The sequence below is a fragment of the Temnothorax americanus genome, unplaced genomic scaffold, assembly GCF_048541705.1.
Source record: "Temnothorax americanus isolate GAGA-0224 unplaced genomic scaffold, ASM4854170v1 Scaffold8, whole genome shotgun sequence".
In the NCBI taxonomy this organism is placed as follows: domain Eukaryota; kingdom Metazoa; phylum Arthropoda; class Insecta; order Hymenoptera; family Formicidae; genus Temnothorax; species Temnothorax americanus.
Window position 1 is genome coordinate 2,358,674 of NW_027509802.1, and position 15,849 is coordinate 2,374,522.

The 15,849-nt window shown below is 44.1% G+C and overlaps 2 protein-coding genes across 7 annotated transcripts in view; one reads left to right on the forward strand and one right to left on the reverse strand.

Annotated features, from left to right (window-relative positions):
* The window catches only part of LOC143907175 (uncharacterized), a 568,709-nt gene that overhangs the window by 532,563 nt on the left and 20,297 nt on the right, over nucleotides 1–15,849 (forward strand). For 2 of the 6 annotated variants that reach the window (XM_077423766.1, XM_077423767.1), the window contains one exon: nucleotides 3,241–5,116. The exons of 2 other annotated variants lie outside the window; for them this stretch is intronic. In XM_077423766.1, the coding sequence (XP_077279892.1) occupies nucleotides 3,241–3,664 (424 nt within the window). In that variant the 3' untranslated portion in view covers nucleotides 3,665–5,116. Of the gene's footprint in view, nucleotides 1–3,240; nucleotides 5,117–15,849 lie in introns of those variants that run through there. 2 more of the 6 variants (XR_013259757.1, XM_077423769.1) reach the window with 2 other exon arrangements.
* The window catches only part of LOC143907178 (uncharacterized), a 240,418-nt gene that overhangs the window by 154,117 nt on the left and 70,452 nt on the right, over nucleotides 1–15,849 (reverse strand). Inside the window, exon 2 of the mRNA XM_077423777.1 lies at nucleotides 565–670. Coding sequence (XP_077279903.1) covers nucleotides 565–670 — 106 coding nt within the window. The remainder of the gene's footprint in view (nucleotides 1–564; nucleotides 671–15,849) is intronic.

A 15,849-nucleotide genomic window follows, 5' to 3' on the forward strand; every position in this document is an offset into this window, starting at 1 on the left:
AAATCTTAAAAGTTAGAAGTTAATATTTAAATTAAAAAATTATAAATCAGATTTTCCGCTAATAACTTTTTTCAAAATACTATTTTATCGAGTGGTAAAATAAATAAGAAACATTTTTGCAGTATAAGCTTGACACACGACCAATGTATAGCGAAATGTTACACTCAACAAGAGTCAATTTTTTCCGACATACATGAAAAACACCTCCGCGATGCACGGGGTTTTTCATTTCCCACAGCGCCAAGCCGTGGCGCAGCGCTAAAAGACCTAAACACCGCAAACCCAAACGCTCACTAATTTTCTGTTTAGTCGTAAAATAAATTTTCCGCGAGCCAGGAGGGTGTGCACTAGGTTCGAAACGAGGAAAATGGTTCTCGGGTGTATTTTCACCCTTCTCACAGAAGGGCGGCGGCGGCGGCGGCGCCCCGGCGGTTCTAGCATCGATGGTAGTGGCGGTGATACCGCCATTTACTGAACAGCAAAATTTCAAACCAGGAGTAATCGAATTTGTTGGCGTCGTTTAATGAGAGCCGCACAATAGTTGTCTGTGTAATTGGTACATACCCCTCCGTTCATGCCGTCGCAATCCAAACGATCCTTCCTGTGCGTCTCTCCTCGCGACTCTTCTTCCTGCTCATCAGCGTCACCGCCAATGAGAACGAAGGAACGGCTGAAAGAGAAAGGAGTGTGTTCACTACAGTGTAACTATTTGGCTCGGATGGCTTCTTATGAGAGCGCATTCAGTGATAGTCTTAATTGCACTCAAGCGTTTAGTAAACTCATTTGATCTTTCCTAAAAAAAGAAAGTTGTTCTCTCTACATAGAATAATCCGTACTTTTTGACACATCTATTTCTTAATTAAAGATGGAGGAAGCTTTAATAGTTAAACTATCAATAAAGAATCATATTTTTGAGAAATGTTAGTGTTTTATTGACTTTACCAACTAGGCAATTGACGAATAAGAGAAAAGTCGGCTTCTAAATTCTGTCTGCGTGTGTTGCAGCTATTTACCAATACCTAGTGATTAAATGTTCCATGAAATCACAGGTTCCATGTATGTAAGCGAATTCGCGTGTGTACATATATGTACATCGGACATCAGGACGTTCTTCGAATAGGCTCGAAATTTGAAGCGTTTTATCGCGTTTACACTGTTTAATTATAATTAAACCATACAATCATTCTCAATCCCTTTCCTTACACTCTAGCCGTTACATTCCTTGTTTACTCAAACATTCTCTTTTTCTGCCTGTTTATCTCCGCGCCCGACAAAATTTTCGCCGTCCATTCGTAATCCCGAATGCTGAAGTTAACGAAGGCCAGGTATCACAAGTTGAATGTAAGTGTCGCGTCCGCTTGGAAAAAAAATATACATTGGGAGTATAAACGGGGTACATCGATCCTTGGAAACAGTATGGACCCGCTCTTTCGTTCCGCTCGTCGTGGAAAGTTTAATGACTTTTTGTTAATTAACGTCGCGCAGACTGCGAGCTTGAAGTAGCGATGGTCACTTCGGTCAATCCCACTCCTCTACATCCCCTTCCTTTTCGCTGCCTCTCTCTCTCTCTTTCTCTCTCACACACACACACACACATTCTCTCGTACTTTTCGCGTGCCCGCCGCCCGCCCTTGTTCGATGGCAAGCGCGTTCATACCCATGGATTGTATTGCTCTCGCAGGGCAGAACACAAACACGCGCGCCCCGGTCATCCCGTTGTCCACACGTGGAATTGCAGCCACGCACCGGACCGCCGAGCGCGAAACAATTTGCCAGTCGATAAATTTTTATAGAAGGTCGCGTCGGCGGGGGAGAAGGGAGCGCGCGAGAGGTGGGACGGTGGATATCCGCCACCGAAACGGAATTGAATCGATATATTTATGTGCCGGTTACCGAGAGAAAGGGTTGGCGTTAGCGCTCGTGTAATTGCCGCCAGGGTAAACTTAATTTCGGGAGACGACCGACTGCCATGATCTAATCCGTGGAATTCGTGCGTCACTCCGTTTACGGTTAAAGGTGGACCGGGCGCAACCTGGATTTTCTATTCAACCCTTATCTCTGCTCACTCCACCGCTTCTTTCTGTCGAATCAATTAAACAGGCATTTGTTAACGCAATTCGATGCCCCGTTTTTCATCATCAATTCTCATCGTTACGAATATTTCTCTATTATACTTAATGTGTGGATTACAAAATAATTTCCTTTAATATTACAAAATTACATATTTACATAATTACACTCATATTACACATGGAATTGTGAATATTTTGCAGGTTGTTTATTTCTCTGGAATAATAATTGAATAGGAATACAAAATAAAAAAAAGAGGATCTGCGTTTTGTCACATATTCTATAGGAACATCCCGACACTTTTCGTCCGATTGAATGAGAATGCATAACGGGGTCTTTGGACCCCCCTCTGACTTTGAAATGTCAGGAAGCGATAACGCACGAGACCGCAATGAACACTTCGCATCGACTGGATACGAAGTGATATTTTCGTGGCTGTCATCGGCGATTGAACTTTAGGCAGTTGTACCTCGGGGACCGATAAAAGACCGATTCGTTTCATTATCACCGTATCCGCTGACAATCCTCGCGGATTAATGCCCTTTCGTGTTCCGCCGCGGTAAACGGCGTCCTCGGAATTTATTGTAATTGGTCTTTTGATATAACGTCGCGGCGCGCGCTCACGTGCCGCGCATTTTCACCTCTCTTCCTCTTCTCTCTCTCTCTCTCTCTCTCTCTCTCTCTCTCTCTCTCTCTCTCCCTTTTCCACTCCGTCATTTTCCCCTTTCCTCTGTCATTTCGTTCCAGCCCTTCGCCGCCGCTTCTGACCACTATTCTCCGAAATAACGATAATATTTTAGGAGACATGAACGATGAGTAGCATAGCTGTTTTTGTTAACCTTCTGCAAGGATAGATAGTGCGAGCGATACTCGTGCTCGTAAATCGGACGTTTATTTTCTTCCTAGCGCCATATCTTGATCCTCGATCCTGTTTTCTTTGACGGAACTTTTTCTCAGAACTTCTGTATATGGATCCTAACATGAAAATTGGTGATTTATTATACTCGCCGTCTCTTTGATCTATTATGTAAAATCTTACAAATGACAGCTTTATTGCTTCTTGTAGATATACTTGCATTCTTCGATTCTGTGCGAAACACTTTTGATTCGTCAACTTATATATTTTTCGTGCTTGTCAAACGTTTCATATGACACGACGTTCCTTTCCAGGTCGTGTCAGCCGGTGAACGAAGAAATTCCATTGCCTCGAGAGCGATGGAGCATCGCGCGTAGCGACGGAAGACGAGCGGCTGGGAGAGGCAAGGTCGGGATGTATCTCAGCAAACGACTCGAACTCAGAAACCGAGGTCGTTCGGGGAACGTACGAGAGACAAAACGCTCGAAACTCGAAGGAAGAGCGCAATGCACGGGGGCCAGGCGGAGAAGGAAAACGAAGAGAAGGGAGGGAAAGGATGGTGCCGTTGCCTGCTGCGGAGGGCAAAAGACGGGGGGGGGTAGCTGGCTGAAGAGGCAATATAGGAGAAAGCTTATTATTGGACTTCGCTGCACCCGAGAAGAGAACAAAATACAGGCGAGCAGTGATTGCTGTTTCCAATTGAACCCCCTCGCCACGCCACGCTCTCTACCTGAATGAACGTGCTAGCGGAAAATAATCAGGCCCCGCCCGGAGCTACTATCTAGCATTCGTACATCCACCCCCGTTCTTACTCTTCTTCCATCTCCGCGTATCGGAGTTGTTGCTTGGCGTCTCCGCTTGTTTCAGGTATCGAGTAACGGTTAAGTAAACGAGTGAGAATTCTCATCTTATTCCCTCATCGCGAAAAACAACTAAAATTGCTTAAAAAATTATTTGTTGCCCGAATTGTGTACCTTGTGACAAGAGACAATCAAAATATAAACTGAAATCTATCAACAACAATGCGATAGAAAGGAAGATCCGAAATATCAAAAATCAGATTATTTCAAAATAGTGATATATCAGAATAATAATATAACTAAATTCTTCTATATCAAAGTGCATCGAAGATTATACCAATAATTGTAAATACAACTTGATGCATCTTTTTCGATCCGAGTCGATATCGCTGATCGTATGCATCCGTCTAACCCCCCCGGTCTCATCTGTCACTTCAAGTGATGGTGTAAAGTAAAGTAAATGGCCGCGGGTAAGGAGGTGTTTGTCGAGTGATGGGGTGGAAACGGGTCTTCCAGATGAGTTGCGGGAGGAGGAGTAAAGAGGAAAAGGTAGTATAGGGCGGGTGGGGTGATTCGGGCGTAGTTGGGTGGCAGTAGGATGTACTTATCCGTTGCAGTGCTGCAACTAATGAGACATCGCTAAAGGGCACAAGAGTAGGTGGGTAGACACGGCGGGACATATACGCGCGGGGTAGTAGGCGATACACTTCACCTGAGACTCGGCTGTAGACTGCAAGAGATAGACGACGACGGCGACGACGACGACGACGTCAACGATGAGGACGAGAGTGCAGGCACAATTAAAACTGACGCTCCTAATGGCAAGTCAAACGCCGACGGGCTCAAGAGATTCTTGACTTTCCAATGAAGCGATTGTTTCATATACCTCCGCGCGCCTCACCCGCCCTCACATCCATCGACCTCACTCATTTCTATCCTCTCTCGCTCCGTCTCTTTCATTTATTCTCTCGTTCGTGCAGACCCGACACATGAATCCTGAAAGCTCGATGGAGCGGAGAGACGAGGCCGCGGAACACAGGGGATGAAACTGGGAAACTTTAAGAGGGAGGAATCAGCTTAGATCTGTACACGTTTGCGCTGGCTTGGAGAAGGTGCCTGTCTGTCGTTAACAAACATGGCGCATCCTTATCCAATCTCGATGTCTCGCGAATCTCTCCCCTATCGCGTGATATACCCAACGTGTCTGTCACCTACGTCTTTCAATAAGATAAATTTGCGTACATATAGATTATCCTTCTTACACATATAATCTTTCTTACATAAATACTTATATAATATACCTCTTTCTCAAGTAGGAATATTTTTAAGATAAAAGTGACAGTGTGTTATGTATGAAATGCATCGCAAGAATTCATAAATAAATGTTCGTAAAAACCATTTCAAAGTGTCCTAATTTTCGAAAGACTCGAGAATGTATATCCGAATAAAGCTGTACGACGACCAGACATTGATTATCCATTCCTTCAGAATTAGCGGAACAATTTGACATGCATGAACCGACAACACAGGTAAGGCAGATAAAATTACAACTATCATCTTTCAGCATAATAATAGGCTTTTTACTCGCATGTAATTATCTCACCAGGTGGAATCGTTGCCCTCTATTAAACGCGGAGGGCCTCGTGATTCACTCGTTCCTCTTCAGCCTTCTTTGTCCCTTACGGCGTTTGCATTGCTAAGGACAGCTGCGAATTGTTTTTCTCGGCGGAAAAAGAGGGAGGGACAACGAATTTTTCGTTTACAGACTGGCCTTTGGTTCTGTTAGCCAGTATGAAGCTTCGCATCTCTACCGGTCACCAGCTAATGAGCAGCAAATCTCAAGATAACTGCGGGAGCACGCGCTGCTGCCGCGTGCTAAACGCTGATGGCAAAGACGAAAGGGAGGAATAGGAAAAGAGTGCATAATTGTCTGCTCCGGCTAAGGCCGAGGCAAACAACCAGTCGTACCTTCACCATCTTCGATGCAAATGCTATGGAATTTTCGATCGTCGCGCGATTTTGCGCGAAATCAAGTTCCGAATTATGTCGTTGCGTATGCTTTGCCGATCTAGTATATTCAAAGATTTTTACTAAGATGAAAAAACGTGTAATTGCACAAAAACAGAGGGCTAACGAATAGAATATAAAGCGATAAATTTTCTGAAATAAAAAAACAATTCCATACGAAAATTATTTTTTATACTAGATTTTTGCGGAAAGAATGCCTACCACTTTGTTCCATTTTTAACGGAACCCAAGGACGCACAATAGGACATGTAGTCGAATATGCCGGAAATATCGCGGCCTTTTCGGCGTCGCGTCCAATGAGCATGGAGCGTAGCGTATCCTTGTATATCCAAGTGTACTTGTATTTAACAAGCTTTCGCATTATTGTGAAGAACATGCTTAAAAGGAAACCAAAAATGGGGGCAAGTAGCTCAAGCTCCGGGCAGAGAGAGAGAGAGAGAGAGAGAGAGGAGGGAAGGGGGTTAGCACGACTCCCAACGGCGGTAAAGGAGGTGTGAGAATCAGCGGGATCACTGTGACACCTCGGGCACTCTCTCGTATCACACTCTTTTTCACAGTGAGTAGCGCACAAACAATAACAAACAGCACTAATGAGACTCTTCAATATCGTGGAAACCGCAATCGTCGCCGACAAATGAGTGCGGCACGCCGATGTTCGCGACAAAGCCAAAATTACGCGACGTTGTCCGATATTCGAATACCGTATCTCGAAAGCTCTTCTTAGACAGTGATTTAACGTAGTTGCGTTAACGCTCGAGACTTGTGCAATATAACGATAACTTTTTGTGTACCGAATAAAACCGAATTAAAATTATGTTCGTTGTATCATAATAAGACATATTGCTCGATAAAATTGGCATTTTCTATCGAAAGGAGATTCGAATAATTGAAAAAAAATTAAATAAGTCCTTGTTCTTCGGAGATGAGTTTAGACAACTTGAGATATAGATTACACAATACAATGATTCTCCCGCGATTTGCACCTAACTGCGATATTTTTTCTTTAATTTCCGTCATTATCTTCCATTCTGCAATGCAACCTCTTTGTCCGTTAGCAACAGTTACAAAGTCTACCGTTGCAACAGCTGCGCGAGTATGCAATTAAACTAATTGGACTAAGAAATAATACCAACTGAGAAGATTGCACGCCACTGAACAGTCTTTGCGCCGCGGAAACCGAGGTTTGCAATGATTATTTGTTCTTTATCGAAGGCGGGAGACACGGTTCGCGACGTTGCATCGTAGTTCCGATGTCCGCAACGCTGACATTATCCGTAGCTGCAGTGAATCGCAATTTGAATATTTCGCGTCGAATCGAATCTACGAGAATCTAACATGCACCAAATACTATAATAACATTTACTAAATCTATACGAATTCGAAACGGGCGATTTACGTGCGATTGTAAGCGAGTATATGAATGCATACCGATATTTCGTAACTTCATCATGCCTTTCCTCTATTAACTCTTGTAATTGAAAGATTAAATATTTATCGAAGCGTATCTGGTCGTCCGAGTGCATTCGCGTTGAATAATTTTACTGAAATTTCGGTTGTTGAGGAGCTGTAACAGAGAGCTAACAGAACTCTAACATTATTTCCAATCTCTGTGCCGATTAATAATTCGCAGAGACCTGGAGCGTCCACATGGGTTCCAGACATCATCCGTGCGCGTACTCGCGTTTGTCTGGAGCCCACAATCACGGCTAATGGATTTATGTGGCTTCATTCTTTGCGCAACAATTAGATTTATTATCGTTAACGAGTCCGCCGACTTTCGATCGGCGCGGACAAAGCCGGTGCCGTGCGCGAAAGCAATTTTCTCCGTGAGCGTTCTCGCAGGTGTAACGGTGACGACGGGCGGACAGGGCTGATTCGCAAAGCAGTTTACACCGTTTATACAATGAAGGATCTTTGAGAGGAGAGCTAAAGCTTAATCATCTCGCGCAGAATGCGAGGATATACGAGAAGGCGCACGGTGGTTCCCCCGTCGTCGTTTTTGCCATCGTCGTCGCCGCCGATGAATTCATCGAAGTCAAGGCGGTGAAAACCTATTAGCTGCCAGTCAATAAACAAAGGAACGTTTTGGGCGATTTAATATTGATTAATGGGGAGGTTAAGGAAGCGTGGAGGCGTTTAGTCAAAGTTCTCTCTAAGGCAGTGACGGGGAGAAACCGTGGAACGGGAGAGAGAAAGTAAATGCTTGATAAAGGGAAAGAGCAAGGCGAGGAAGAGAGAGGGAGAAAGGAATAGAGTGGAGTAGAGAAAGAGAAAGAGAGAGAGAGAGAGGGGGGGAGAAAGGTGCACCGGTTAGTGTGCGTGCGCGTGTATGCCGAGCGATTATCGAATTTCCTCCCTGTAACAATGAGGTCCTATTAACTCCCACCCTCGGCGAGGTTCACCCGATATAACCCCCGCTTTTGTGTATTGTTAAGTCTATCCGCATTAAGCGATCCATAATGCGAAGTTACTCTTCACGATAAATCGTTTCAAATTGCTGCGTCCGTTACGGATACCTGCATAAAGCTCGGCGTTTGATACAAAGCGGCGAGATCGGATTTTAGCTTTCGATGGAGCGCAGTATATGTTCCGAGATACAATACGTGAAAGTAATATGCACTACCATAATAAATATATATTATAATTAATAAATCAATATGTGTGTACGTATGTGTGTTGCAGTTCAACCATGTTAGACTTTTCTGAAGTGTGGAAATAACGATTTTTACATAATTGCGGAGTATAATAAGGATCTCATCTTTTTTTAAACTCGGCGAGCAATTCGGAAGTGTGATTTTGACCAGAAGGTCTAGAAGGCATATAGCGCTTAAATATCTCGTTTTCGTTTGCGTTTCATTATAAAAAAGATAATGATTTTCTTTTATCTTTGAAGTACACCAACTATCTTTCGCTAGCAAGGGTGTACACACTCTCGACTCGTATACTCTAGAATTTCAGATACTGCTAGAAGAGTCCCGGTTTCGCGCGTTTTTCCTTTCTTGTTTTTCATTGTTTTTCTCTCGCTCATACGTCTTCGTCCAGTCGCCCTATCGTAGCACGTGTCTTGTTTGCTACAAAGTCCACGACAAGAGGATACCACCCTCTCCTCCTCCAATTAGTTCCATTTTCTTTTAAGAATGATATACGTTTCATTCTTCAGATGATACCGAAAAGAAATTGAAAATAAAATATGTGTAATCGGGTGTCTTTGTTGCCTTTGTAAAATTATCATTGCTGTAATCAATGATATAATTATATATATATAACAATTATCGGGAAATATATAATTATTAATAAAAGTATTTTGAGATTTACCGTGTTTTAAGTATATTTCTCCTACATATAGCTACATTTAACTTCATTTAACTTTGCGATCCAATTACGAAAACTATCATAAACTCCTATTAGAGCACTGCAACGTAACTGACACTATTAAATACAGCAGCGGTGCACAAATACATTCTTTGCGTTTCTGCTTGTCAACAATTAAACGATCACGTGCGCCTATATCATCGCGCGTTCCGCAAGTTCATTAAGCGCGAAATAAAGCGCGCGCGCGCTTCCTAATTGCAACCGGCTCGAATTTAGCAACATTTGCACTCGGCGAAACATCTGTCTTAGGTGTTTCGCCTTTCGACAGACTTTCGGAGCCGCGCGAAACACGTCACGCGGTGGCGGAATTCTGCAAGCCGACGTGATTGCGTTTTAATTTCTGGCCGCGCGATAATGGAAACCCACGATTCACGGGGCGCGCGATCGCACAACGCTCGCGCATAATTGGAGATCAAGAACGTGACGTTCCTCGCGACCGACGTCGCCGGCCTGCGCGAGGCTGGCATTTTGGAAAAGATTCGTACCACCGTCCGGGAATACTGTGTTACGTAATGCAGAAAATAGAGAGAGAGAGAGCTCGCGCGAGGAAATAGAAATGCCGCGCCGCAGCTTAGCGGTTGATCCTTATAAGAGCGCTGATGTTTCGTAAACTAAAATGCTCAAGATTATTAATAATAAGATTTAAAAGAATTAAGTTACGGCATGTGTAATTGGCATTTATAAAACAAAGATATGAAATAAATTTAAGTTTATCGAAAGTTCTTTATCTGCATCCGTATATATAATTCTTACTAGCGACAACAACTATCTGACTGCAATGAATCAATATAATGGATACATATGCACGCAATGATCTGTGAGTGTAACCAGCAAAGTATCCGTCCTTGTTTTCTTCCGTTCTTTCCGTGGGACGACGGAGACAGGAAGAAGAAACGTTTTACTCGTGAGAACAGGTCTGATCTGAGTATCGTGAAAATCTACCAAATTATTACCCTATGTCATCGCGTGGCGTTCGTACCAGGAGGTATGCGTTCAGACTGCGTTGAGGCAGGTCCCGCGGCAATAAATAATAAATAATTCTTAAAACAGTCGCCTATACATCATCGTGTCATTTTCGCGGTGCTATATATATCCATGCTGGCGTCGTTGTCGCCGCCGCCACCGCCGCCGCCATCGTCGTCGTCGTAGTCGACAACGCGGAACGACGCGCCGGAAAATTTATCAATGCTAATTTCCCGGCCGCGGTCCTCCGCCGTCGTGGAAAAGAATTGTTATCCCTGCCAGGGCTCGCCCCCGCGCCGTCACCCCTCGTCTTATCCTATCCTCGGGTGCTTGTTACCTGCGTGGTTTGTTTTTCCTACCGAGCGATGCGACATGCTAAAGCTCCTTTTTAAAATCGCGCCCTGCTTCTCCGCTTAAATGCCGAGTGAGCAGTACCGACGTGAATCAGCAATAAAGATCTAATAGTCTTATTTCGTCTCGTCCCTTATTTCGTGTCCTAACTCCCGAAAATTATTGCTTTCCTGATAATCGGAAGGGAATACAAGATTGCAAACTAAATGCAAACTGACGGCCGACGATACCACAAAACAAATTTACAACACGGTTTTGATTGGATGTCACTTTTTATTATTTTCGAATGCATTTAACTTTGTATATTTTAATAATAAAATTTAATAATGAATTTTAAATTAAAGTTCTATTAAAAATAAATAAAGTACAGATTATATATAAAATTAGTAAATGTGTTGAAATTAATTGAAAAGCATGATTCAAAGATCAGTATGCGCAAGAATTCTTTTTATCACTGAAGATATAAAAATTATGTTTTGCCAATAAGAAGTTTAAGATTGACGAATACATTTCACGAAGACGACGCGCTGTATAAATCACGAAACCTGATGATCCACTTGGCACATCGCTATTTCATTTCTTCCAAGTACGGGTTATACGGGTAATTTCTATTACAAAAGAGCACCGACTCTACAAACGCGTGCATTATACCCACTTCTCGGCACGCTCGTAATTCCGACAACACTTTTTCGCGGCTGTAATCTTCATAACGATGTCGCGAGTGCCGTAACACGGTAAATTACTGGATCAATGCGTTTTAGGAGCGCGACTCGTCTCTACGTCGAGAGGGTGTTCCCGAAGAATGCGACGTAGACAATGCGCAAGCGGGGAGAAAAAACAATGCCAGGAGGAGGAGGAGGGGTCGGACGGTAAAGACACTCCGAGGGGTCCGCGGAAAAATAATCTTGGAAAAATTTCAATCAGCAAAATGCGTTACATATTCATATTTGCCCCGCGTAATCTTGCCCATAAATAAGATAAATTATTATTGCGCGAGACGCCTGGCGTGACAACGGATTCCATCGTTATGCGTACGCGAACGACTCCTAATCGTTGTACTTATGAGTTGTTACGAAGAAATTTGGACGCGATACGTCGACAGAACGACATGACTTCCAAACAATGCAAAATTCTTACGCGAATCTGAAACGTCAAGTATAAAAAACGGCGCAGTCGATATATGAACGTTTCGCGTTGCGTTTACTTTTCTCCGGATTCCTGAAGTGCGCGGAATTCAGCCGGCGAAGCCCCTCCGCGCTGTGGCTGGTAGTTAAAAGTTACAAGATGATTCGTTGAGTAATCCCAGACCGTTCCCAGACGGTGGCAAATTGCAATCGTGAACGCCGCGATAATTGTCGCGCCAGTTCGCGTAATGACAATTTTCATCGTGTCGTCACACAGCGCGACTGGCAGAGAGAGAGGGGAGGGAGGGAGGGAGGGATGGTAATTGCCCTATTGCATCTTTCGGAGCATCGTCATTATCGCGAATAGCCCATTCGGATTTCGAATGTCTCGCGAATACGTTGATACATTAAACGTATATACGCGCTAATTTGCTATTTAAAAACTGTATTAAAGAGTAAAGGCTGAATTTCGGAACACGTCCAGAGGCATGCAATGTTACATGCTGTAATATCTGTAAGGCCGTCAGTGTTTTTTTTTTCTAACAAAACGATATTGATTTGCAAAGAACAGCGATAACGATAAAGATCTGTTTTAATTAAAATTGTGAAATAGTAAGAGCTGGCGCATTCTAAAGACTTTAGAAACGATTCACGAGATCGGCCACAATTTTAATCCAAACCGTTGCATCGCCAATGTAGCGAGTGTCACCGAGGGTTTTTTGCCCAGTCATCAATCTGTCGTGACTCAAGAGGGTACCTTCAAAGATCACGCTATCTATAACGCGCGCGCCGCGCGCGTGTGGCCGTACTTCCGAAGGAATTTCAACCCCGGCGCCGTTGGAATTGCACGGAAGAGTCGCCCGGGGAGTTAAGCTGAGCAACAGCGTTGCACCGCCCGGTCCGTTAGTCTATCCGCACAATAAACTACAATCACAAATTACAGAGTCAAATAGTTTCGGCGTTTCGCGCGGAATGTCGCAATTTCAGCTTCGCGAGAAGGGGTTTTCGGACCGGCGGCGGCGGCGGCGCTATACGGCGGAGAGGGGTGGCGTAGGATCGCGGTGACTTCTTCCGAGCATGGCGGGAGGCGGGCGAGGATGGAAGATGGAGAACGTCGGATAGAAGCACCCGGGGACTTGGGGAACCAGACGTAGAGGAGGGAGGAGAATGGAAACGTGCTGCTCTAATGAACTTACAATAATTGCCAACCATTGATCTATGGGCCAAAGAGTTGTGTTCCCTGCTGTATACCATTACCGAGGACCTCCTTCTTCCTCTCCTACGTGTTCCTCTTCCTATTGGAAGCCTCTTTTCTTCCTTCCCTCTCGGGGCATTGCCGGCGTCGCCCGTTCTCCCTCATCGGGATAATGTTCCTAGCCGGGGTGGCATACATTGTGCCTGGCATTAAAGTAATTCTAGGCAGCTAACTGCGACGACGAGGAAGGTTCTCGTCTGCGATTGTTTATCCTCGTCGAAACGCGAGAGTGAATTTGCCGAGCGGGAAATGTCAGAAGCGACTGATGCACGAAGAGATATGGTAAACATTTTTTTTTTATAATCATATGAAGCGCGGATTAATTATAACGTAGAGTTGACTTAAATGTATATAATAATCTAAATTAATAATACACCAATACGCAATACATGTACAAATCCGATATGAATTTCAATGACCGTTTCTTAAGCGTGAAATAATCAATTATGCAATTTTTTTATCGCAACGATAGAGGTATCTGAGAAAAGATGTTTCGCCAATGTACTATCAAAGAAGAAAACATTTTAAACCGCTACGAAGGATAGCAGGCGAATGTGCGTCTCGACAGGAATGAAAGGACCATTTACATGCCGCTCGACAGGCAATATCGGACGCCGTTTGCTTTAACTGTCCCACCAGGCAATTTTCACTATCGCAAAAACAATTAATGCTCGTTAAAAGAAATCCTTGATTTACTGTTGAATGGGGTTCAAGACGAGATAACCACTGCCGGCATGCCTTACGCGAAATCCCCTTCCTTAGCTGCGAGTTAACAAGGGAGCCGCAATGCTCCCAGTCTTTGACCGTCAACACAAAGATCTACGTTTTTCCTGAGTTTTTTCATAACCGCGAGTGAATTTTTTTTACTCGTGATTGTGAAAAATCAAATATTTCTTCTCGGAATGCTAATCATTTTTTACGTTGCTAATATTAATTAAACTCTGCGACAGCCAAAATTTTATCAATAATTAAAAGATCGGAAATCAGTATATATATTATCGAATATTGCGATAAAAATAAAAATAAATCTTGTAAATTTTATTTCGGATTTCAAAACACACAAGTAGATCTAAAGAATAATAATGATCGTAAGGCTAAAATTTTTGTAATATTTTTATGATACGTCATGTGAGTGTCTTTAAGTGGCTGCCTCTTACCGTCGCGAACGTATTAGTCGGCAAGAGTACAATAGGTGGGCAGAGCTTATGGTAACGGATGCTTTACTGCCGGCGCTATAGCCATTAACGGGTAATTAGAAACAGATGCCGAGCGAATCTTTTAACATAAAGCATAACCTTAATTCATAAAGTGCGATTATTCAGCGGCTGGGACACCCGGGAAGAGGCCATACATCACCGCTACCTTCGAAACAAAAGTTTTAATTATTTATTAGCCGGGGCACGCGCTGAATGCAACATTGCAGGTCCGCGGTACCTCCGCGGTGCTTTATCTTTTATGTACTTACCCCTTGCCTTCGAGAGGCGGATGGGAAAGTCGAGAACTTTATCAAAATGAAAAGAATACAATCTTTCACCTGCAAGTCATGAATCGCAACAGACTTTGGAATTAATATTCCTTTGTTTCGCGATATTGGACATTTATTATGGTAAATTATGCCATGCGTACATCGATACTCATTAACTCGCAGTTTCATTTTTTATGATAATTAATAATGATCAACGATCGTCATAGCACTCGTCTCAGCATTAAAATATAAATCCTAGATATGACGCAAGAAAATCCTGTCTTGTCCTACCTTCGCGAAGCTAACTATTATATAGCAACCCGATAATTCGTATATCGATACGATTGTACGACTACGCTCGCATAATGTGTCTGCAGAAGATAAAGCCGGTTTTTCATCGATTACCGTTAAAATCTGCGAGAAAGACGATACACGATCATCGAGCGTGACACGAAATTGCATAATGATTGGGTCGATGCATCTGCCATATTCGGCTCGTGCTAGTTAATCTCGCCGCTCGACTGCGCGATACAGCGAGCCAACGCTGGGAGAATTTGAAAATGAGACGGATTCGGTGAGCGTAGGACGAGGGACAGGAGAGAGACGTGGCGCGGCAGAGTGACGTGGCGCAGGGCTGCCCAGCAGGGATGGACGAAGAAAGAAGAGCACGGCGACCTGCAGATGGACGGGGGGGGGGACGAACCACCGGGGCCGCACCCTGCTCGCGTGGGTCGCCGGATGTGACAGTCGCTCTCTTTAATTACTCACACGCATACGCGCGCCGATGCTACGTGCAAAGACCCGGAGGACCCGAGGATGCCCCGACACACGCGTCCGCACACCCATATCGGTGCGGGTTCTTCGACTTACGCGCGCCGCATTATGTTTTGTGCGTCTGCCCTCCCACAGGACGCAGGGCAATCACGTGCGGCGCAGGAGACGAGGAGGAATCCCGCGAACCGATAAAAGGACGACCAAGAGTCGCCACGCGCGTCCGCTCCCGATTGGAGCTTATTTGAATGGCGCAGTCTCCAGAGGAGCTTCGCGATCGTCGACTGGTCTTGTACACAATACGTATACAATACGATATTTTTCTCGAGATCATCGGTGATATTATAATAATACAAATAATAAATGGATAATTATAGCGACACTCAAGTGCTCATTGTTTATTATATTACGGCATGTATGCCCTTCTTTCTCGATGTGCGACGTCATGTATATATTATCGCAGCTAATGGAGTCATTAGGACAGTTAAATCGTTATTCTTTATAACGCCCATTATCTTCTCGATCATAATTCATACACACCGCGCGAGAACCCGCACGCGGAGCAGAAGTCTTAATTCAGCAATTAACCTAATGGAATGTATATAACAATTAGGCGGTCCACGCAATTTTGTTTCGTCCGCTTAAGGATGAAAGGGAGCTGTTGCATCCCCTCCCCGGGCTTGAGACTTTTCCCACCATCCAAGGCGGTGTTTCTCGCCGAAGAAAAGGAAAGCAAGGACGGCAACGACAACGACGCGGCAGTACCATGGTGCCGCTGATGGTGCCGTTAGATG